General features: G+C 38.2%; 2 protein-coding genes and 1 long non-coding RNA gene across 4 annotated transcripts in view; 1 reads left to right on the forward strand and 2 right to left on the reverse strand.

The window, feature by feature from the left end:
• Nucleotides 1-2,761: 2,761 nt before the first annotated feature.
• Nucleotides 2,762-4,234, reverse strand: LOC128227665 (uncharacterized). Its single transcript, XR_008259844.1, has 3 exons — nucleotides 4,119-4,234; nucleotides 3,084-3,150; nucleotides 2,762-2,851 (listed from the first exon to the last, which is right to left on the reverse strand). It is a non-coding gene; the product is annotated as an uncharacterized LOC128227665 (long non-coding RNA).
• A 3,834-nt stretch (nucleotides 4,235-8,068) lies between these two features.
• LOC128227662 (uncharacterized protein y4mH-like) overlaps nucleotides 8,069-23,227 on the reverse strand; it is a 28,830-nt gene continuing 13,671 nt past the window's right edge. Inside the window, exons 3-7 of the mRNA XM_052938403.1 lie at nucleotides 10,995-11,152; nucleotides 9,762-9,809; nucleotides 9,525-9,638; nucleotides 8,490-8,556; nucleotides 8,069-8,257 (exon numbers count right to left, since the gene is read on the reverse strand). Of these exons, the coding sequence (XP_052794363.1) occupies nucleotides 8,069-8,257; nucleotides 8,490-8,556; nucleotides 9,525-9,638; nucleotides 9,762-9,809; nucleotides 10,995-11,152 (576 nt within the window). The remainder of the gene's footprint in view (nucleotides 8,258-8,489; nucleotides 8,557-9,524; nucleotides 9,639-9,761; nucleotides 9,810-10,994; nucleotides 11,153-23,227) is intronic.
• Nucleotides 11,460-22,691, forward strand: LOC128227659 (uncharacterized). Of its 2 annotated transcripts, none has more exons than XM_052938400.1 (17): nucleotides 11,460-12,009; nucleotides 14,256-14,388; nucleotides 14,708-14,918; nucleotides 15,773-15,960; nucleotides 16,338-16,419; nucleotides 17,038-17,109; nucleotides 17,477-17,583; nucleotides 17,684-17,774; nucleotides 17,970-18,050; nucleotides 18,426-18,560; nucleotides 19,606-19,702; nucleotides 19,871-19,953; nucleotides 20,266-20,442; nucleotides 20,662-20,763; nucleotides 20,873-20,975; nucleotides 21,952-22,061; nucleotides 22,210-22,691. In XM_052938400.1, exons 1-17 carry the CDS (start codon nucleotides 11,859-11,861, stop codon nucleotides 22,213-22,215), a joined length of 1,929 nt encoding a protein of 642 aa, XP_052794360.1. In that variant the 5' UTR covers nucleotides 11,460-11,858; the 3' UTR covers nucleotides 22,216-22,691. The 2 variants fall into 2 exon arrangements, with proteins under 2 accessions (XP_052794360.1, XP_052794361.1); XM_052938401.1 differs by having other exon boundaries at nucleotides 18,429-18,560.

Genomic DNA, 23,227 nt, shown 5'->3' on the forward strand with positions numbered 1-23,227 from the left:
AACCCCTTTCCGAGGGAGTAACCCAGTCGAACCTGGTCCCATTAGCGGGCTCCAATGGTTCCTGCCCTCCACAAGTGCTGATTCTGCAAGACCCTCTCGTGCCTCTACCAAGTAAGACCCTGATATTGCCTTCCCACACTGGAATGGTCCTACTTGGTCGGCCCGTTCGGTGGCACCAAAACCCGTTTTGCCACGGTTACTTGACATACCCGGGATTGGGACCTCCCACCCCACAAACTCCAATACGCACATGCGGAGATTAACAATTGCTTGTTCCCTATGCAGCAAATCTGCTCCTAGTAGCATTTCAGCTTCAATTGGGGCCAAGTAAACAGTTTCAATGCCCCAAATACAAAACATCAGGTGATCAACTACATAACTATTGAAGAATCCGGCAATACATTCATAAGACGCGCATTTTGGAGTATAGGGGGACGTTTTTTATCCTACTGTACAGATGGTCAGAAATAATGGTAACTTCTGCCGCTGTATCTACTATGACAGAAACTTCAAACCGATTCACACTAACATCAATTAGGCTAAAGTTTGTCATACTGCCCTTTAGAACGATTGGATTAGTCCCCACTGAAATAGTATCAATACTTGCCGGGTGACCCACCAATTCACAGACCCTTTCATTTTCTGGATATGATGCCTAAAACCTGTCTACTCGGGACTCAGTAAATGGAAAGGCGGTATCATTTTCTGGAAGGATCAAATATACCTTACCCTTCACATCGTTTATCTAATCGGGACTCACCAACTTCATTGGGACGGACCTGCCTTGAATGGCATTCGCACCCAGGATTGACTTACGTGACCAGGCACACAATTTGAAAACTCTCAGAGCTTCTGTCCAGGGACTTGTAAGGCTCTGCAAAGGTTACAGCTTTATTCTTGTACCTTATTCTTGCATTCCCGTTTAAAGTGGGAGGTATCACCACATGCTAAACACCCAATCCTCCCCCGGGAGAAGGACTCCGGCTACAGAACCCTGAACGCGCTACCCTTTCGTCTGGCATACAAATGTACGGAGCATGGTTCCCTGCCCTTTTCAGAAATTTTGATAGCAGATTCCACAAACGATCCAGGCTCCTCGCTTTACCCTGCCCTTGTCTATTTTCTATAGGACTCGTGGATTGAGGATGATCTTTGTCCTCAGACGTGGATACCACCCTAGCTACAGAGGCGGCATCATATTTAGTTATATGAGGGGACTGGGGACACTAAGCCCACCCGTTTCCAAGGCTCGTTAGACTTAACAGTATGTTGATACAACTTTACGACATCAACTGTGGCCCTTGCTGTTCGGGACCACTGACTGACACCACTATCTAGTATCCCCCTACAAATTTTGGTGGTTGCCTCTTTTTCAAGGAAATCGACCGATTGACTCTCATAAGCCCGAGACCCTTTTTAAGGACCCCATCTACTCAATTATACAACAGATTCCCCCTCTTCTTGAACTGCATGTTGAAATTCAAGAGTAGCTGTCTCTGGGAAAGTGAACCCCCATACCGTTCCCTTAGACAATCAAGAATCTCCATAAAGTACATATGTTGGCTAGTTTTATTGACAATGGCATGGACTTTTGCCGCCTTTCCCCCTTCCCCTAGTCTTGCACAACTGGTCCAAAGCATGACCATATGAAAACTCACTAGCTCTTTTGAATCACATAAACTTTGATTCAAATACTCCCAGTTAGAAGTACCGTAAAATTCTACCCCTGAAGGCATTCGCGCCATATAAACAGACTTCTCTGACTTTGGCCCTTTGTCTCCTTCTCTCCCAAGACTGCATGCTTCCTGCTCAATGGCATCATCATTCCAGACCAGATTAAATCCAACCCACTCCTGCGTACCCTGGCGAGTGCACATAGAATCTTCCAAATTTAACCCAACCGATGGAGCCCCTTGATTTGATACATTAATCATATCAGGCACAAATGTTCTGCACACTTTTGAGCGGTCTCCAGTAAAGTTAACGGATACACTCGAATTACCATTTAAGCTGGGTAGGGCGCATTAAATTGTTTAAGTGGCAAAGGTGCATAACCTCGGTCAGGTTGCAAAAATGGATACCCATGTCCCTCGCCAGAAACCCCAGTTGGTGAGGGCCCTACTCTGGATGGAGGGACTATTGGGTAGGTATACCCCCTATATTGATTGTAAGATAGAGGATAACGAACCAAGACATCATGCGCGGGTGGAAAAGAATACCCTTGGAAATAAGCATATGGGTACCCTGAGTCTTGTGGACAATATTGATAATTACCCCTATTCTGCTACCCAGGGGACGGGTTTGGAAATGGAGCCCTAGGTTCCCTGCTTTCCCCATATCTTACCTCTGATGAGGGTACACAGCCATCGTTTTAGGCATTAGGATAAGTCACAGTTGGGGGACTTTGTGACCTGGGGACAATATTCACAACTCCCATATAACTGGCCCTAGACTCCCCATATTTAATCAATAATGAAGGTTCATGGTGGTAGTTGTAAGCATTAGGATAAGTCGCAGGTGGAGGACGTTGCATATGGCACGAAATAATACTTGCAATACAAAATCGTTGCATCCCGGTCAAAAACGAGGTTAAACAGGTCAAATGAAAGTCATTGCATTTTGTTTCTTTATCAATGAAGCCAAATGTATGAAAATGCGCACATTACAAATCCAATTTATAAAATTTGATAGCGTTTTCCCGAAATATCTTCAATCTCTCATTTTGGTCGAGTTTTGCCAGGAGTTTTTCTGTATTGGCGAGGTTTTCTTCATAGGTGACCCCAGCATTTTCGAAAACGGGCCAGTCTGATCCAAACACACATCTGTCTACTCCAAATACTGAGAGAACGTGCTGTAAGAGACATTGAATAAAATAAGTGTCTTTCTAAAGTTGCATTATTCAACTGAAATTAGCAAATTGCCATGTATACCAGAAGAGAAGTCTAAGCCATACCACAACAATTAAACACAAACGCATTTTTTACGATAGACAAGACTTGGCTGGGCTTAAAATTGTTAAGCATATCAGTTATTAACGTCATGAAGGTCAATGTATATACATTTTAAACCAACAACAATCTTACGTCAATGAACGGTGGGTAGTCTATGGACCCCCATGTGTCTTCTTTTTGCTCAGAAATCAACCCAGATCTGTAAAATAGTGGTTCTTAAATTGGGAGAATTATGTGCAAAAATATACAATGAATCTGCAGTTTAACATTTGAACTACATGTATAAGACACACAGGTCAACGGCAAACAAATACTCGACGAGAGAACAGGTAACGTACGAAATGTTTTAAGTATAAGCTTTATTTGTTTACAACGAATGTGAAGACAGTTATATTAACTTATGCTGCGTCACATTCGTTGGTTTGATGTTGCTAAGAATGTAGTCTTGTATTGTCGGAGAACCCGGATAAAAACTTGTTCGGCTTGGTGAACACCAACCAAACTCAAACGAGTCAAATCAAACATGCACTCGAGGAGGTACACAGAGCGTAAAGTTCGACGACTAGTTATTGACAACAATTATATCTATCAACAAGAGGAAAACTCAAGTATGTGGTCTACTATGGATGTTTAGTTCAGATATTATTGGTGTGTTCTAAAGAAACGTCACTTTTGAATTTGGTGTAATAAGACAACTTTTAATGTCTATGAATGGTGTGGCTGCTTATCAACGATCGTGATTTTATATTTATAATTTATTTTATTCTGCTCCCCGAAAAACATTCGGTGAACATATGGTCGCTGCTTCCTCTGCGTGTCCAGCATTATTTTTATTTTTCAACAACCATATACTAGACAATGAATGTTTATGACAAGCTTAACCTCAGGAAGAGATGCGCATATTATCAGCACATTTAGGCTTACTGATTGTTCGCAGAGGTTTGGCCGTTCTAATCGCTCTAAAGTGTGATATAGGACCAGTCCACCCCACTATTCGTGTCCAGTCTATTCCTCAGCAACCACCAGCTTGAATTCAATAACACTTCAAGGGGAAGCTTTCTGAACAAGAGGAGATGCGCTCATTATAAGCACGTTCTGTATCGATGCTTTTACGCAGTTATGACCCTAAATATATACTCAAATAATGCCAATGTAACAACTACTTACATTTTGCAGAAAGCGTTTGGGAATTTGGCAATCTGTGTCATGTCATTCCACCAGCCCGTTGTCCTACCCTCCGAGAATATTGGTTTGGCAATGTGGTTTATGATGAAACGAAGGCTACAACATTTGGGTATTTTTAGTTGTTTTTTTGTCACATAATCATGCTTTCAGAGTGAGTGAATCAAATGCATTGACATGACAATGAAATTTCAAATACAATTTTAAATCAACATTTTACCTCGGGTGTTTTGCGACGACGGTTGGGACCAATGGAAGGTGATGTGGCCTGAAGAAATAAGCCGTGGTGAAAGTTACTCCTACATGTGTCAATAGAGACCACAATGTCATGTCAAGTTACTCCTACATGTGTCAATAGAGCCCAAAAGGTCATGTCAAGTTACTCCTACATGTGTCAACAGAGCTCACAAAGCCATGTTAAGTTATTCTTACATGTGTCAATTGAAACCACGATGTCATGTCAAGTTATTCCTATATGTGTCAATTGAGCCCACAAGGTCTTGTCAAGTTATTCCTACATGTGTCAATTGAGCCCACATGGTCATGTCAAGCTATTCCAACATCTGTCAATTGAGCCCACATGGTCATGTCAAGCTATTCCAACATCTGTCAATTGAGCCCACATGGTCATGTCAAGCTATTCCAACATCTGTCAATTGAGCCCACAAGGTCATGTCAAGTTATTCTTACATGTGTCAATAGAACAAGATTAGTTTTAAATATAACTAATAAATAAGATCGACTCTAACCTTCCGTAAGATTAAGAAATAAGGATTTTATCATATTGTAAGGACAGATCTAAGATGTATATTGAATACGGCCCCAGGACAGCAACTACTGGGAGCTTTTACCAGCTCCTCAACACAAGCCATCAGGACTTTTCCAACCAACAAAGTTACGAAATGAAATTCAACTACGTCATTCAACGATAGTAGCTTAGTTTTGACAGTCCCGCCCATCCTGGAGAAGATGACTTCACAGTTAGAGCAACTCTGCAAGCAACTCAAAGCTTGTTATGTGGCCGGTTTCCTAGCCAAAGACCCTGACCTCCTAACTCCAACACCGTCAACAGGTGCCACTTCAACCACATCACTAAACCAACGGCCCTTTCCCCCTCTCCAATTTAGTAGGAGTAAGCCTCATACTTTTCTTAATATGATGTGCTAAGCCTGTGTCAATTGTATGGTAAATGCCCTGAAAATCCCAAAAGTTTAACTCATCTCGTGCAAAGGTGTCCCTTGGGATATTTTAACTATTCCCCCTATTTGAGCACAACCCCTTTCCGAGGGAGTAACCCAGTCGAACCTGGTCCCATTAGCGGGCTCCAATGGTTCCTGCCCTCCACAAGTGCTGATTCTGCAAGACCCTCTCGTGCCTCTACCAAGTAAGACCCTGATATTGCCTTCCCACACTGGAATGGTCCTACTTGGTCGGCCCGTTCGGTGGCACCAAAACCCGTTTTGCCACGGTTACTTGACATACCCGGGATTGGGACCTCCCACCCCACAAACTCCAATACGCACATGCGGAGATTAACAATTGCTTGTTCCCTATGCAGCAAATCTGCTCCTAGTAGCATTTCAGCTTCAATTGGGGCCAAGTAAACAGTTTCAATGCCCCAAATACAAAACATCAGGTGATCAACTACATAACTATTGAAGAATCCGGCAATACATTCATAAGACGCGCATTTTGGAGTATAGGGGGACGTTTTTTATCCTACTGTACAGATGGTCAGAAATAATGGTAACTTCTGCCGCTGTATCTACTATGACAGAAACTTCAAACCGATTCACACTAACATCAATTAGGCTAAAGTTTGTCATACTGCCCTTTAGAACGATTGGATTAGTCCCCACTGAAATAGTATCAATACTTGCCGGGTGACCCACCAATTCACAGACCCTTTCATTTTCTGGATATGATGCCTAAAACCTGTCTACTCGGGACTCAGTAAATGGAAAGGCGGTATCATTTTCTGGAAGGATCAAATATACCTTACCCTTCACATCGTTTATCTAATCGGGACTCACCAACTTCATTGGGACGGACCTGCCTTGAATGGCATTCGCACCCAGGATTGACTTACGTGACCAGGCACACAATTTGAAAACTCTCAGAGCTTCTGTCCAGGGACTTGTAAGGCTCTGCAAAGGTTACAGCTTTATTCTTGTACCTTATTCTTGCATTCCCGTTTAAAGTGGGAGGTATCACCACATGCTAAACACCCAATCCTCCCCCGGGAGAAGGACTCCGGCTACAGAACCCTGAACGCGCTACCCTTTCGTCTGGCATACAAATGTACGGAGCATGGTTCCCTGCCCTTTTCAGAAATTTTGATAGCAGATTCCACAAACGACCCAGGCTCCTCGCTTTACCCTGCCCTTGTCTATTTTCTATAGGACTCGTGGATTGAGGATGATCTTTGTCCTCAGACGTGGATACCACCCTAGCTACAGAGGCGGCATCATATTTAGTTATATGAGGGGACTGGGGACACTAAGCCCACCCGTTTCCAAGGCTCGTTAGACTTAACAGTATGTTGATACAACTTTACGACATCAACTGTGGCCCTTGCTGTTCGGGACCACTGACTGACACCACTATCTAGTATCCCCCTACAAATTTTGGTGGTTGCCTCTTTTTCAAGGAAATCGACCGATTGACTCTCATAAGCCCGAGACCCTTTTTAAGGACCCCATCTACTCAATTATACAACAGATTCCCCCTCTTCTTGAACTGCATGTTGAAATTCAAGAGTAGCTGTCTCTGGGAAAGTGAACCCCCATACCGTTCCCTTAGACAATCAAGAATCTCCATAAAGTACATATGTTGGCTAGTTTTATTGACAATGGCATGGACTTTTGCCGCCTTTCCCCCTTCCCCTAGTCTTGCACAACTGGTCCAAAGCATGACCATATGAAAACTTACTAGCTCTTTTGAATCACATAAACTTTGATTCAAATACTCCCAGTTAGAAGTACCGTAAAATTCTACCCCTGAAGGCATTCGCGCCATATAAACAGACTTCTCTGACTTTGGCCCTTTGTCTCCTTCTCTCCCAAGACTGCATGCTTCCTGCTCAATGGCATCATCATTCCAGACCAGATTAAATCCAACCCCCTCCTGCGTACCCTGGCGAGTGCACATAGAATCTTCCAAATTTAACCCAACCGATGGAGCCCCTTGATTTGATACATTAATCATATCAGGCACAAATGTTCTGCACACTTTTGAGCGGTCTCCAGTAAAGTTAACGGATACACTCGAATTACCATTTAAGCTGGGTAGGGCGCATTAAATTGTTTAAGTGGCAAAGGTGCATAACCTCGGTCAGGTTGCAAAAATGGATACCCATGTCCCTCGCCAGAAACCCCAGTTGGTGAGGGCCCTACTCTGGATGGAGGGACTATTGGGTAGGTATACCCCCTATATTGATTGTAAGATAGAGGATAACGAACCAAGACATCATGCGCGGGTGGAAAAGAATACCCTTGGAAATAAGCATATGGGTACCCTGAGTCTTGTGGACAATATTGATAATTACCCCTATTCTGCTACCCAGGGGACGGGTTTGGAAATGGAGCCCTAGGTTCCCTGCTTTCCCCATATCTTACCTCTGATGAGGGTACACAGCCATCGTTTTAGGCATTAGGATAAGTCACAGTTGGGGGACTTTGTGACCTGGGGACAATATTCACAACTCCCATATAACTGGCCCTAGACTCCCCATATTTAATCAATAATGAAGGTTCATGGTGGTAGTTGTAAGCATTAGGATAAGTCGCAGGTGGAGGACGTTGCATATGGCACGAAATAATACTTGCAATACAAAATCGTTGCATCCCGGTCAAAAACGAGGTTAAACAGGTCAAATGAAAGTCATTGCATTTTGTTTCTTTATCAATGAAGCCAAATGTATGAAAATGCGCACATTACAAATCCAATTTATAAAATTTGATAGCGTTTTCCCGAAATATCTTCAATCTCTCATTTTGGTCGAGTTTTGCCAGGAGTGTTTCTGTATTGGCGAGGTTTTCTTCATAGGTGACCCCAGCATTTTCGAAAACGGGCCAGTCTGATCCAAACACACATCTGTCTACTCCAAATACTGAGAGAACGTGCTGTAAGAGACATTGAATAAAATAAGTGTCTTTCTAAAGTTGCATTATTCAACTGAAATTAGCAAATTGCCATGTATACCAGAAGAGAAGTCTAAGCCATACCACAACAATTAAACACAAACGCATTTTTTACGAAAGACAAGACTTGGCTGGGCTTAAAATTGTTAAGCATATCAGTTATTAACGTCATGAAGGTCAATGTATATACATTTTAAACCAACAACAATCTTACGTCAATGAACGGTGGGTAGTCTATGGACCCCCATGTGTCTTCTTTTTGCTCAGAAATCAACCCAGATCTGTAAAATAGTGGTTCTTAAATTGGGAGAATTATGTGCAAAAATATACAATGAATCTGCAGTTTAACATTTGAACTACATGTATAAGACACACAGGTCAACGGCAAACAAATACTCGACGAGAGAACAGGTAACGTACGAAATGTTTTAAGTATAAGCTTTATTTGTTTACAACGAATGTGAAGACAGTTATATTAACTTATGCTGCGTCACATTCGTTGGTTTGATGTTGCTAAGAATGTAGTCTTGTATTGTGGGAGAACCCGGATAAAAACTTGTTCGGCTTGGTGAACACCAACCAAACTCAAACGAGTCAAATCAAACATGCACTCGAGGAGGTACACAGAGCGTAAAGTTCGACGACTAGTTATTGACAACAATTATATCTATCAACAAGAGGAAAACTCAAGTATGTGGTCTACTATGGATGTTTAGTTCAGATATTATTGGTGTGTTCTAAAGAAACGTCACTTTTGAATTTGGTGTAATAAGACAACTTTTAATGTCTATGAATGGTGTGGCTGCTTATCAACGATCGTGATTTTATATTTATAATTTATTTTATTCTGCTCCCCGAAAAACATTCGGTGAACATATGGTCGCTGCTTCCTCTGCGTGTCCAGCATTATTTTTATTTTTCAACAACCATATACTAGACAATGAATGTTTATGACAAGCTTAACCTCAGGAAGAGATGCGCATATTATCAGCACATTTAGGCTTACTGATTGTTCGCAGAGGTTTGGCCGTTCTAATTGCTCTAAAGTGTGATATAGGACCAGTCCACCCCACTATTCGTGTCCAGTCTATTCCTCAGCAACCACCAGCTTGAATTCAATAACACTTCAAGGGGAAGCTTTGTGAACAAGAGGAGATGCGCTCATTATAAGCACGTTCTGTATCGATGCTTTTACGCAGTTATGACCCTAAATATATACTCAAATAATGCCAATGTAACAACTACTTACATTTTGCAGAAAGCGTTTGGGAATTTGGCAATCTGTGTCATGTCATTCCACCAGCCCGTTGTCCTACCCTCCGAGAATATTGGTTTGGCAATGTGGTTTATGATGAAACGAAGGCTACAACATTTGGGTATTTTTAGTTGTTTTTTTTTGTCACATAATCATGCTTTCAGAGTGAGTGAATCAAATGCATTGACATGACAATGAAATTTCAAATACAATTTTAAATCAACATTTTACCTCGGGTGTTTTGCGACGACGGTTGGGACCAATGGAAGGTGATGTGGCCTGAAGAAATAAGCCGTGGTGAAAGTTACTCCTACATGTGTCAATAGAGACCACAATGTCATGTCAAGTTACTCCTACATGTGTCAATAGAGCCCAAAAGGTCATGTCAAGTTACTCCTACATGTGTCAACAGAGCTCACAAAGCCATGTTAAGTTATTCTTACATGTGTCAATTGAAACCACGATGTCATGTCAAGTTATTCCTATATGTGTCAATTGAGCCCACAAGGTCTTGTCAAGTTATTCCTACATGTGTCAATTGAGCCCACATGGTCATGTCAAGCTATTCCAACATCTGTCAATTGAGCCCACATGGTCATGTCAAGCTATTCCAACATCTGTCAATTGAGCCCACATGGTCATGTCAAGCTATTCCAACATCTGTCAATTGAGCCCACAAGGTCATGTCAAGTTATTCTTACATGTGTCAATAGAGCCCACAAGGTCATGTCAAGTTTCTCCTACATGTGTCAATTGAGCACACAAGGTCATGTCAAGTTACTTCTACATGTATCAATGGAGCCCACAAGGTCATGTCAAGTGACTCCTACATGTGTCAACTAAGCCCACAAGGTCGTGTCAAGTTACTCATACATGTGTCAATTGAAACCATAAGGTCATGTCAAGTTTCTCCTACATGTGTCAACTAAGCCCAAAAGGTCATGTCAAGTAACTCCTACATGTGTCAACTGAGACCACAATGTCATGTCAAGTTTGTCCTACATGTGGCAATTGAGACCACAAGGTCGTGTCTAATGGTCCTGCATTATGTCAATTAAAACAACAAGGCAGTGTGCAGTACATTTTACACGTGTCAGTTTATACAACAAAACAATGATCGGTAGCCTTTCCATGTTGTTTTAATTGAAACATGAACTACATGTGCGCAGCTATTCGTGACTGAAATTGTACAACATCGCTCATGTGCTCTTTTATACTCTAAATAACTCAGGTTGTAGTGCTGTAACTATTATAAATATCTCAGGTTGTGGTGCTGTAACTATTATTAATAGGGTTAAACAAAGTTCAAAATAGATCGAAATCAACAATTAAGGACATGACCGAAGAAACAAAAAATACATAAAGCACCTTTCAAAACAATTTAGATATTGCTCTTCTAAGAATTACGTGTTTCTTTCTGCTGTGCCAACATGTTATTAAAATAGCATATACTCATATAATTACCTTACAAGCAGGTCAAATGTGAGGTCATGTTTAGCTAGGGTCTCGAGACCTTTGCTGACGTCATCTCGAGTTATCCAATCGTCTGCCTCAAAATCTAGAATATGTCTTGCCCCTTTTAAACAACCTTTTGCCTTTAGCGACGTGATAACGGAATCCAGCTTAAACAAAATAGAGGACATGTAGCTACATGTAGCCAACCCCGGCCAAGCATAGTTCGGAGATACGAATGGAATAAATGAAAACTCTACTATTTTTATATGCAAGGGTTTGGAATAGAATAACAGGGGATTTTGTACACTTACAAATATAATGATTGACAAGGGTTTATGTCACTGCAGTTCAATTTAAATCTGATGTACGCGTCCAGTGGTCATGACCATGGCAATGTGCAGATTGCCATTAGCTTTAAAGATCCACTCAACATTATCAGATAAGTAGATTGTATATGATACGCTATTAATGAGAGGCCTGTTGTAAGTTTTTCGGTATCGGAAGTAGAGGATTACCTTATATGGAAAATGCTTAAAATAGCACATGACGTATTGCAAAGGTTACGATCTACGCACACTTCTGGAGAAATGACCCGGAAACTGATGCTTTCTGTCACGGAAAGCTCACGAGAGAGATTCGATTCGAATTTCTTGAGATTGAAACTGAGATTTAAGCTTGCTTAGATATCATCGCTGACCAAACTTTAAATCAAAATACTACTCGCGCCTTTTTTTTGAATATAATTGTGACTGAATTAAGTTCCTAGAATTATTTATCGCGTTTTCGCTTGTATTGTGAATCGTCATTTGATTTCGCGACTTTATTTTTAAAAAAAAACCAGCAGTATTTGTCTATATTTTCTTTTCTGTCGAGATGCACATCCAGGTCGAGGAGCGTGTGTTTTCTTCCATTGCAGATTCAAGTGGATGTCTTGGTAGTGCGCTTGTGGCAGGTGATTCCAACGTACATCGTATCCAAGCAGCGATTCCAAATTGGTCCACTATTCGATGCCTCCCAGTATCAGGTACACACATTTTTAAAAGGCAAATGGATGTTATTTAAATGATTATGGCGAACTATTTTGCTTCAATATTGCATAAAGATGTTAGTGAATGTATTATGACCCAAATAATCTGCCACTATTCAACTTATAGTCTCCTTCAGTTTTGCAGACGACATATTTCATCAACCCGAAGACCTTAGCCTTATAGTATCCAATTTGCCCTGATATATTTGATGGTTATTACTGTAAACACTATGTTATGCACCAGTAAATTGTAACCCCCCCCCCCCAGGTCCGGGGGAATACCAGGGATAGCCGGTGAAAAGGGCCATGTTTCTACTTTCCAGGTGGCCCCACAGGGCCGGGTGACTGCGGTGTTTTTGTCATAGCGCCAAATTAAGCCGAGATTGGGCTTCATGTAGAGTCTCTGAGGTGCGAGGGCATTTGGCCGGGGTTTAACCATCAGTTCGTTCCCGCAGGGCAGGGATTTTACCCGGGGTTGGCTGGACCGAAAGTCAAAGTCCCGGCTATTCCCCTGACCCTGGGGGCCAAGGTTACAATATTGACTGGTGAATTAGCGTAGCACTATTATCTCAAGGGTATTCTGTGAGGAAAAGTGTGTCCATGCAGTGTTGGCTTTCAACCCAGAACTGCTCGAACCAACTGAGCTTTCCGGACATGAAGGATTTCGTATCCAAACACTCTCTAATTTTCCCCATATTTACATTTAAGGGTGATTCTGGCACTCGGTTCTTTCTTTTCTGACACCAATAAAGACATCCGTGGAGGTAGTGAAAGTACCCAGTGTGGTGGCTGGACACATGAATACCAGAACAATAGCACAGCCCTCTAACCAATTGGCTAGCTGGGCAGCTGGTTTTTACACATGCACACACACACGCATATACACACGCTTCATGCCTTCCACCAATAACCTTTTAGGCTGATCCAGAGATTCTTGCATTTTACTTTTGATATATCCGTATATAAGTAGTCCTGCGAGAAAGAGTGCATCCTGTGTGTGGCTTGAACCCATGATTTGATTGCACTAGCATGGCATTCCAGTGATTAATTTTGTGCAAAGGCTTCTCAAGGCTGTTTCACTGGACCATAAATTTTATTTTTCCCAAATTTTTTTGTCCAATTTCATATTTGCAAATTATGTTGATTTATACAAATTGCAGTGAATTTTATAAAAAAAATCTTGACATGACAAACTTGTTCACAGCATAATGTTTGCATAAAGAAGTGATAACATGTCTATTTACCATTACCCACACACTGTTTACTCCACTCCGCCATTTATTTTGTAGCTTGTTCTTGCTCACACATTTTACACTCCTTGGCCCCAATTAACCTATAAGCTGATTCTGGCATTTTTACCTTTTATTGACACAAGTAAGGAAAACAATTTGGAGGAAATATTGTTTGTTTGAATAATAGCCTTCTTTTGGACTCAAACCCATGGCGGCAGGAACATTAGCACAGTTCTCTAACCTATTGAGCTGGGCTGGTGGTTCTTACCCACACAAGGTACAGATACATGTAGGCCAATATATTGCTAGAAGTAAAAATGTCATATATTGCCTTGTTTCTCAGCCATTTCATCTAAAGGTCCCTGTTAGCTCAAAGTACTTGTTAAAGTGATTGGTGTATACAAAATGTTTTTCTTAAGTTTCTAGTTAAAGACCTTCTTTCTTTTCACTTTTCCTGTTTAAACATCCCACATATCAGTCAAGCTAAACTGAATAAATTTTTTACGTATATGGACAAACAAGAACTCCACACGACCACTTTTTAAACAGTGTATTATGTGAAAAGAAAAGGAAAAATGTTTTTTTATTTAATACCAATTAAATTCCATGCGCCAATCATATCACAAGATATGGTACTGCATATTCCATTCCATATTAATTATTGAATCAAATGTTTCTTGATTGATTTGAACCATCCAATACCAAAATAATATTATTAATACATCAGTCAATTGTAACCACGCCCCCCCCCCCCCCGCCCGCCACCCCCCCCCCCCCCGCCCGCCCCCCCCCCCCCCCCCGCCCGCCACCCCCCCCCCCCCCCCCAAGAAATGGTCCTTACCGGGGTTAGGGTTAGCAGTTTGTCCCCACAGGGCTGGGGTTAAACCCGGGATTTGCTGGACCGAGAGTGAAAGTCACCGGTATTCTGGACCCGGGGGGGGGGGGGGGGGTCGTGGTTAAAGAAAACATATAAAACAAAAGCTACCATTGTTCAGTTTACCTCAATTGTAGGAGCCAAGTTTGTGAATGACAAGAAGGGATTTGTGGCAGTTCTGCAGCTTTCATTGAAGAAGGAGTTTTACCCATGTGTCTATATTCATCTTGGCTCCAATGATGTTCAAGCCAGAGAGGATGTGTTTTATAGGTACACATTAAATATGTTTGATTCTATTACGTACGAAGCAGTCTTTTCAATAAGCTTCGTCAAGGTACCAGTTTTTAAAAACTCCCTTTGGCGTACTCTATTTCAATGACACACATTTTGTCTACTAAGTAACAAAACAATTTATGAAATTTTATTTAATCTCCTTTTCCTCAAGTTTTAATGTTATGAAATATGCCTGATTCAAGAAAGTTATGACAAAGTGTTATTACGACTTTATAATGCTTTATTTGAAGAAGTCACTACTTGTTTGCCTTGGCTTTATTAATAGTCTATTAAATAATGTATGTTTATTTCAAAGGAGAGTCACTGAGGTATGTGATAGTATCCACGAGACGAGTCCGGAAACTGAGATTGTTTTATGTTCTATTCTGCCACGAAAAAAGAATGACAGACGAGTATCTTCAACATTAGCGAGAGTCTTCAACAGATGGATCCAGAATGCTAACACCATGCTAATGGACATTTCAGAGGCCATCCCATACATCAGATTCCTTGGATATGGAGCTCAGGTATAAATCAACAAAATAAGTTTATGCAATACAGAAATAAAAGTTGTAGATATTTGGCAAATTTAAGATGATCCTTATTTATATAGACAGGTAGAAATATGTAACTGTAATGCATTTTTATGCCTTTGTGGATATGGGTTGTCATAATGATATTGTTTATTTCATTGGTATACATATATCATTATTATAAGTCACGTGACCTGCCCATGTTAATTTCTCATATTCCCATCATGGGCAATTTCGTACTGTCACACACTGACAGTATCGTTTTGACCGGTTGACATGATACTGTCACATAGCACGCACGTCTTAAAATAGGCATTTTTTGGTTTCCCAAGTCTGAGGTGGTAAGCGCTTATTAAAATGTATTGTGAATCTGGTTACAACCGGTGTTTGCCTTATTTCTAAACAACATTTGCAACAAAATGACAGCTAAAGTAAACAAACAATAATTACAGAATAAATTGATTAAACTTGAAAGTTGTGTTATTGTAAAAATCTTATATATCATGTATATAAATGTAACTGTGTTCGGTATAATAAAATAAATATTGCATGGCTTCTAGTGTGACAGTACATATTGTCAACATTCGGGTAAATACTGTTACCCTCGGCTTCTCCTCGGTAACAGTATTTCCCTCATGTTAACAATATGTACTGTCACACTGGAAGGCATGCAATATTTATATAATATTCACCAACTTTTTCAAAAACAGTATATGAGCAATATCATTATTTTTGTTTCTGTATCTCCGTTAACAAGATAGTATATTGAAAAGCAAAGATGAAGACTTAATATTCCAATGATTGAAAAGTTTGTTAAACCATGCATTCTGTTTTTATATACAATTAAGGAATGTGCTGATGTGTTGGGTCGTGATGGACTTCATCTGAGTCGTGTTGGTGGTAGACATTGTAGTCAGGTGATTGAGGAGGATGTGTATTCCTGGAGTGAAATAGCCTATCAGCAGGATGTACATTGGAATGAAGACATACGCCAACCACATTCAGCAGAGATTGATGCATCAAGCTTTGACCAGTGGTATTTGTTTCAAATATATTACAATTCAGCTGAGTTAATTAGTTTTTTGCCTGTGTAAAATATCCGAATATTGTCATTACCTCAGTGTTGTTTAAGGGTATAAGATGAACATGTCGTGTTGATGAATTAACATGAAATATTTTACAATGATAAGAATTATATTAAATGTTGGCATTGTTCGATACTGTCTCACTTAATTGCTTGTTGTATGATGCAAGGTTAAGTATGACTCTTGTTCGGTTTGTAATATGTTAGTCAGTTAAAAGAAGGATGTCCATTTAATTATAGTTCATATGGTGTTCCTAACTCCCTACGTCTGAGATATTAAAAACAATATTTTCCTGGTGCCTTATTTTTAGCTCTGACTATTTTCAAAGCCTGGCAGCTGCTGTTGAACCAGTCAGTGACCAGAATGTCCAGGCCAGCAAGCAGCCTCTGTACTCGGAAATAGTCCGTTTGGTAAATACAACACTTGCTCTAAATGGATGTCATTTGCTAGATGAATAGTTATAATTTATCAAAAGCATTGAATTCTCTGATAAGATGCTTGTGTTGGTTGGTAGATATAGGATGTTCATTCATAAGTTACCATTAACAGGTAATTCAAACAATTATGAACCTTTTCTAATTTGATATTCGTAACATTTGGTCAGTCATCAAGTTAGTCTTTCGGATGAACAAGCCCGAATTCATGTATAAATGCTTGGCATTTGATTTTTTTAACAAGCCCTGCAGTATAAAACCCAGAAATTGAGGAAGCCAAAACACATTTTACCAGTGCAGGGATGGGGCTTGTGCTAATATATATTTTATCTATTTTGTGTCGAAAGTAAATTAACACTTATTTACTAAGGCAAAAGTGGTCAATGTCAAGTGTTTTAACCTTAGCATGGAAGAATCAAATATGTTGTGTGTTTTTTGCCTTAATTCCTATTTTGTACCACTGTTCTTTTTATTTTGAAAATGCCTCTATTCAGAGGAGATAACAAAGGTTATTCTTAATTATAGTGACTTCATAAAACAGATGAACTGAACTTCATATTATGAGGAAAAGGAACATTTGTTTTATTCTTACAGCCAGCAGCTGAAGTTCCAGATGTTACCTCAGTGCAGCATAATGTGAAGTTACCAAGGCGCAATGTATTGAAGGTCTCTGTTATGTTTGTTTTGTACTTAAAATATATATTATAACATAATTATTTAATAAATATAGGTAATAGTGCAAAAAAAACTTATGTCAATCTGAGATTCCTGTGCTGGTGTTCTTTTTGAAAGCCTGTTAAGCTGTTTCAGATGGGCAATGCAACAATTTTAATAAAATTTAATGAGCATTTACATAACTAAACTTAAATACATTCATTGATGAAAACATTTAAAGCATGTCTGTTTCTTGTCTACCTTTGGTAGGGACAAGGGTTAAACAACCTGAAACATTTCCATATTTTGCTATATTTTTATATATCCTGATTGACTTATACCCAGAAGGTAGCCAACGTTTTTTGTCATTAATATTTAGGTTGATGAATGTGCTAGATCAGCCAGACCATGTAACCACAGATCAAACAAACATCGAAGGGCAAGGCGAAGAAAATTTACGCAACACAGACAGCTGAAAGTTCAAAGGTAAATGAAATATATTTGCTGATGTTAAAGCTTCTGTTTAATTTACTTGTCAAATCAATTAATTGATGTTACAATTATGTTTCCACATGTATATTTGTAGATCTGAGCAGTATAAAGATCACGTTGAAATTCTGTTGACATCTGATGTAACGGTAAAGGTGAAGGCAGACAATGTACATAGCATCTGGATGGTAAGTTACAATATTCCTGTAGTGATGTAGTTTCTTCAAAGAAGATTAAAATCAACATAACTATCAAAGTTAATCCTAATCATTTTCTGAGCCATAACAATGTCCTAGTGTTCTGATGTGTTCTTGAAATAGAGAGAAGAAACACTTTTGATGGTGGTTATGGATAATAAATGCTTTGATATCTTGCATATTTAGTGCCCGAAAGAAGACGCCATTACCACAAAGAAGCGCCTACCTGTCTGCTCTACAATGACTGGAGTTAAGAAGATAAACAAGGTAAGAACATGCTACATGAAATTGCAATTTGTAACAAATTGCAGCATCATTTAAATTAAATACAATTCAGTTTTCCAATAATTTAATAAAAAAAGGGTAGGCAAATGCAAAACCAATGCCTTTGTTAATCTATGAGGATTTCATTCCCAGCTTCATTTAGTAAAACCAGAGTTATAGCCCTTGAGTTTGCATTATTATTATTATCATATTTTTTTTTCTATTTATTTCTAAGAATGTTTTGGTGTATTGCTTTGATGCTTTCTGTTGAAATGTTTTAACGTGCAATATTACGAAAAGTGTCGAAGTGAATTGTAAAAACCTCATTTTATAACTTGAAGCAAGAAATATTGAATGCATTGTGTCCGTTAACTGTAGCAGACATGGTTTGACTGCCCCCTTTGCCCAGTGAAGTGTTCTAGAGAAGATTTCCTACTGGACCATTTCTGTCGACGCCATGTTCCTGGAGGGACCAAATACAAGAAGAACACTGACAATTCTTTCTGTCATCGGGTATGTTAGATATTTACTGAGTAGTACGGTAAACAAGTTTTTTTTATATCAGTGAATGAGTTTTACCTCTTAGTTTATAATTATACATTTTATAATAAATTTTTCATAGTCCTTGGCATCTTCATTTCTTACATGACTACTTTGTAAGTTTTAATAAGTCGGCTATGATTAAATTGGTATATTTTGATCCCCCACCCCCTTTTCGGAAATTTCCCCCTGGCCCCTTAAATTTATTGACTGATATAAAAATGCTCAACACGGGTCTAACCATCTTGCATATTTGTCAGGCATTGGAAACAGCTTAAATTGATACCAGCTGGTGTTGATGTAAACATTTACATGTAAAAAGGGAGGATTGTTACATTGTGTTATGCAATAAGACAGAGCATGAACACATATCCAAATGTGATACAGTCATTTATAAAAAACACACAACCCAAACCACTATTTAAAACAAGAATTTGATGAAAATGTGGCAATAAATTTATATTGGCGTAAGATACATTGGATTGTCTACTTTCTCTATGTGACATTCCCCCCATCCCCAGTGAAAGATATGTTTATAATTGTATATATGCATTAGTTTTGTTTATTTACTGAATCTTAATGCTCATTAGATAATCAATGATTCTTGCTTGTCAATAATTGTCAATTCATTGTAATGTTAATCAAATTTAATTGAATAAATGCCAAAAATGACAGATTAATATGTAATATTCATTATGTGCTTTCTGTCTAATAAAAGAAATTTATCAGTAAAACAAAATGGTTATTTACACTGTTCTGAATTTTAGTCAGTTTTAATGTCAAAACCATACTTTAGTGCAAACAGGGTCCAGGAACTCAAATTATAAATTTATGATATCCTTTCTGAAATGACATTTATCTTGCTCTTTCAGTGAAATAAATTACAATATTACATTGAAAAACAAAACAAGCATCATCTATATATAATGAACTTTCCATTAGGGTAATTTTAATGTTAAAATAATAAAAATGGATATTAATGTTTAATGAAATTATTTTATTACAATTTACGAACAAGAAATCAACGAAGAGCAGCAGAAGTCAGCCAAACTCGAAGAGCACCATTTCAACATCCAGCCTGAACCCTGTAGAAAAAACTTCACCTCCCCATCAAGGTTTAATTTCTTTCTTGGGTACTAAATCAAACATTGTTTATATAATTTTTTCATGTTATTCATGCTTCTTTTTGTCAACACTTACTTATCAACTTAATATCTGTGTAAAAATAAAAGTTATTAAGGCTCAAGTGTACATGAATTCAGAAATTTGTGATTTTCTTACAGATGAATTGGATATCGCAGATCACGCCGATTTCTCCAAATTAAAATTACTTTTATCAAATGATGTTGAGCAAAATCCTGGACCTGTGAGTTATAAAATATGTTAACATGAAAATAACGAAGAGATCAAAATTTATGAAATATAAAGTTACTATTATTAAGTTAAGTGCCAACCTTCATCTTCTGCATGTTATCCTAAAGTTTGTTTATGACATTTAAAAAAATAAAACAGTTTAAACTGGTCTTGCTTTAATGACTAATATTAAGAAACATGCAATATAACAGATTTGTAATAAAAATTTTGCATTTTCTATGGTCTGAATGAAGGTAATAATTCAGAAAAATATTAAATGATTTATTTACCATATAAACAAATTTCTTCTGTTTTTGTCCCCAAGACCTATCACTGTGAATGGAATAATTGTGGATTCATCGGGCTAACAACAACCAGAATGGGACAACACCTGCGACAACATGGACGAGAAGAGGAATGCAAATGGGCGCAATGCAATGGATTTCAGCGAACGAGCTACGAAGACCTGGAGTTACACATTATACACGACCACTTCTTTGATGTATGGTGCAAAAAATTTTTTGTAATGTTTAACTTTTTTGCATGTTTATAACACTAAATAGAAAATTAAAAATGTAATGACAGGGTTTATCAATAGCCATGATGATCTCCTTAACCTACTGAGCAATAAATAATTAGCTGTTTCATTCCCTTGTGTTCATGTATGACACTGTTAGACATCTTTCTGTCAATTTTATTTCCCAAATGATTTTTTATTTAGGACAGAATCACCTTTCCTTCCCTAGATGATTGGCTGGAATATCTCCCAGAAAAAAGAATCGACCCAGAAACCACTGATTTACGCTTCTGTCCAAAACACCTGGTAAGACCTTTTCAATAGTTTCCATATTTGAACTCAATGTGGAAATAAAGGAGTCTTTTTCAGCAATATTTCACTCACAAATATGAGAAATATTCAATGTCTTTTACAGAGAAGCAAGCTGAAGTTGTTACTGTTTGATGAGGACTACCTGGACATGCCGACAAACAAATCATACACAATGAGCGACCACCTGTGTACACTGGATTTTGAAAGTAATCATTATACTAAAAATTTCTTAAATATTGAGAAAAAATTCATTCATACAACATATCATGGTGTCTTCCTCAGCTACCTGAATATATATCTTTCCATCCTCTATTAAATCAATAGAAAATTGTTCATACATAGATTTTTTTGATTCCTGCATAACACTCAATGGCTCCACATCTTTTGTCACCTTCACAGAGTCAAACTGAGGAATGTACGCAAATTTCAGATAGATGAGGACCGAGCAGGCAGAAACAATGACCATGATGATGAAGCTATGGACTTTGAGCGATGCAGAAAGATTTACTCAAAAATACAACAATCAGCACCCGGCACATCTAACTTGTTTCTTTGGTTTTGTCCAGATCACGGTCATTGCTATGGATTCCACATGACAGTGGCTGAAGGCAGAAAAGATCCATCAGCTTCATTATACTCTCATCTAGCCAAACCTCCACAAGCAGTGTTTTATGACTTTGCCTGTAACTTACAGGAATATTGCCTCAACAGAGAGAGTGGGTACTACAAGAATGTTAGATTTTTTCACGATATTTTTCATGGTTATTCACACAAATGCTCTACTTCTTTTAGAAGCTCTCGACTTCAAGGATTTGAAAGTGTGAACTCAGAAATCTGCGAACAGTTCAACAGCTTCATCCAGATTCTGAAGAAATCAGCAAGACAAATGACACAATCTCATTTCTGTTTCTATCTTCAGTTCTTTATTCATGAGTGGAACAGGAGAAAAAGAGTTGCTTACAAGAGGAAAATCAGCACTGCACTAGCTGGGCTTTTATGAAATGTATAACAACTTTGATTTTCAGAGAGCTGTGCATCATAAAATGATCAAATGAACTATGTTTAATTTATATTTCATTCACTTCTTATATATATTTGTTTGACTTTCTCATTTGCGTATACTTTTGACTAGTATTTATCACTGCATCTGCAATTGTTTTCGGTTTCTGCTGTGTTTGTTAGTATGTTTCAGTTTGAGCGAACAGACTCCAACTTTGGCTTCCAGCTTTGCTGTTGAGAAAGGTCAACAAGTTCCACCAGAAGTTCCACCAGAAATACATCACGTCTTTAATGTATGTTAATAATTATTTACATGGTTGTAAACTAAAAGTTCAAAGCATAAATATCTTATATATATATAATTACATAAAGAAAAATGTTGATTGTTTATAAAGCTATGAATTAATATGTTTGTTATAGAAATTCATATCCCTCTTTCAGGTTTGAGGCAGATTTTCCACAGCGTCTTCATCCAATCTACTTGTGTCGGCATGTGCAACTACTTAATCTGAAGGCTTGGAGGGAATTGTAGCTCAGTGCTTCATCCTTTATGTGGATAAACAAAAGGGAACCAGAAGGATCGATCTAAAGACATTCTTTTCATAAATCTGTTGGTGTCAAACAATATAATTTTGATTGATCAGTCTTCTTAGTGCCTGTAGTGAACAGTATGTATTGTATTATATGTAGTATAATAATCAATTAAGTGTTGATAAATGTCTTACAATTATCGTATAACCCTTTATATCAAGTTTTGTTATTTAATTGTAGAACAGCAAAAGAAACATTTGTGGATTTTAAAAGATAAGGCAGAGACTATGTTTACACTGTAAATGTTCAACTGGTGAATTCCATTATTTGTTGCAATATCTAGATTTTGATAATGTAAGGAATGATTTCTGATTAAAGTATTACAATAGGAATCCAATCTCTGTTATGCTTAAAGATGCACTTTTACTCCCAAATTAGATATTCCACAGTTTATATGATTGTTTTTTATATAAAAAAAATAAGATTCTTATGAAGGATACAGAGTTGAATTTGAAAGAAGGTTGCAGGAAACATAAAGATCATAATCTTTTAGCACTCATAATCTTTTAGCACTCACCAATCATTTAATATTTTTAATTTTAGGAATTAAATACACAGTTACAATATTGTTATCAGGAATCAATATTTTCCATAAATGCATTATTTAGTAAGTAGTTAAAGGTTTATCAGTCGAAATGTATGTTTCATACATGTGTATATTTTGATTTTGAATAAGAGTCACTTGAAAGATTTAGCTAAAAATGTTAGAAGAAGAAACTGAAATTGCCCAATTCTGTACAAATAATTAAGGTCATACATTCGCTTATACACATTTTATCAATGTGGAATGTTAACTTAAATTGTTTCTTAAGTATGATATAACAATCTATATTGCATAAGTAATTGAAGATATTGTTAAATACCACTT

The sequence above is a fragment of the Mya arenaria genome, chromosome 3, assembly GCF_026914265.1.
Source record: "Mya arenaria isolate MELC-2E11 chromosome 3, ASM2691426v1".
Classification (NCBI taxonomy): domain Eukaryota; kingdom Metazoa; phylum Mollusca; class Bivalvia; order Myida; family Myidae; genus Mya; species Mya arenaria.

Coding starts and splice junctions, on each gene's coding strand:
- LOC128227659 (XM_052938400.1), top strand. CDS start 11,859: ATGCACATCCAGGTCGAGGAGCGTGTGTTTTCTTCCATTGCAGATTCA. Junction 14,919..15,772: donor TCCTTGGATATGGAGCTCAG/GTATAAATCAAC, acceptor TATACAATTAAG/GAATGTGCTGATGTGTTGGG. Junction 17,110..17,476: donor CAAGGCGCAATGTATTGAAG/GTCTCTGTTATG, acceptor ATTAATATTTAG/GTTGATGAATGTGCTAGATC.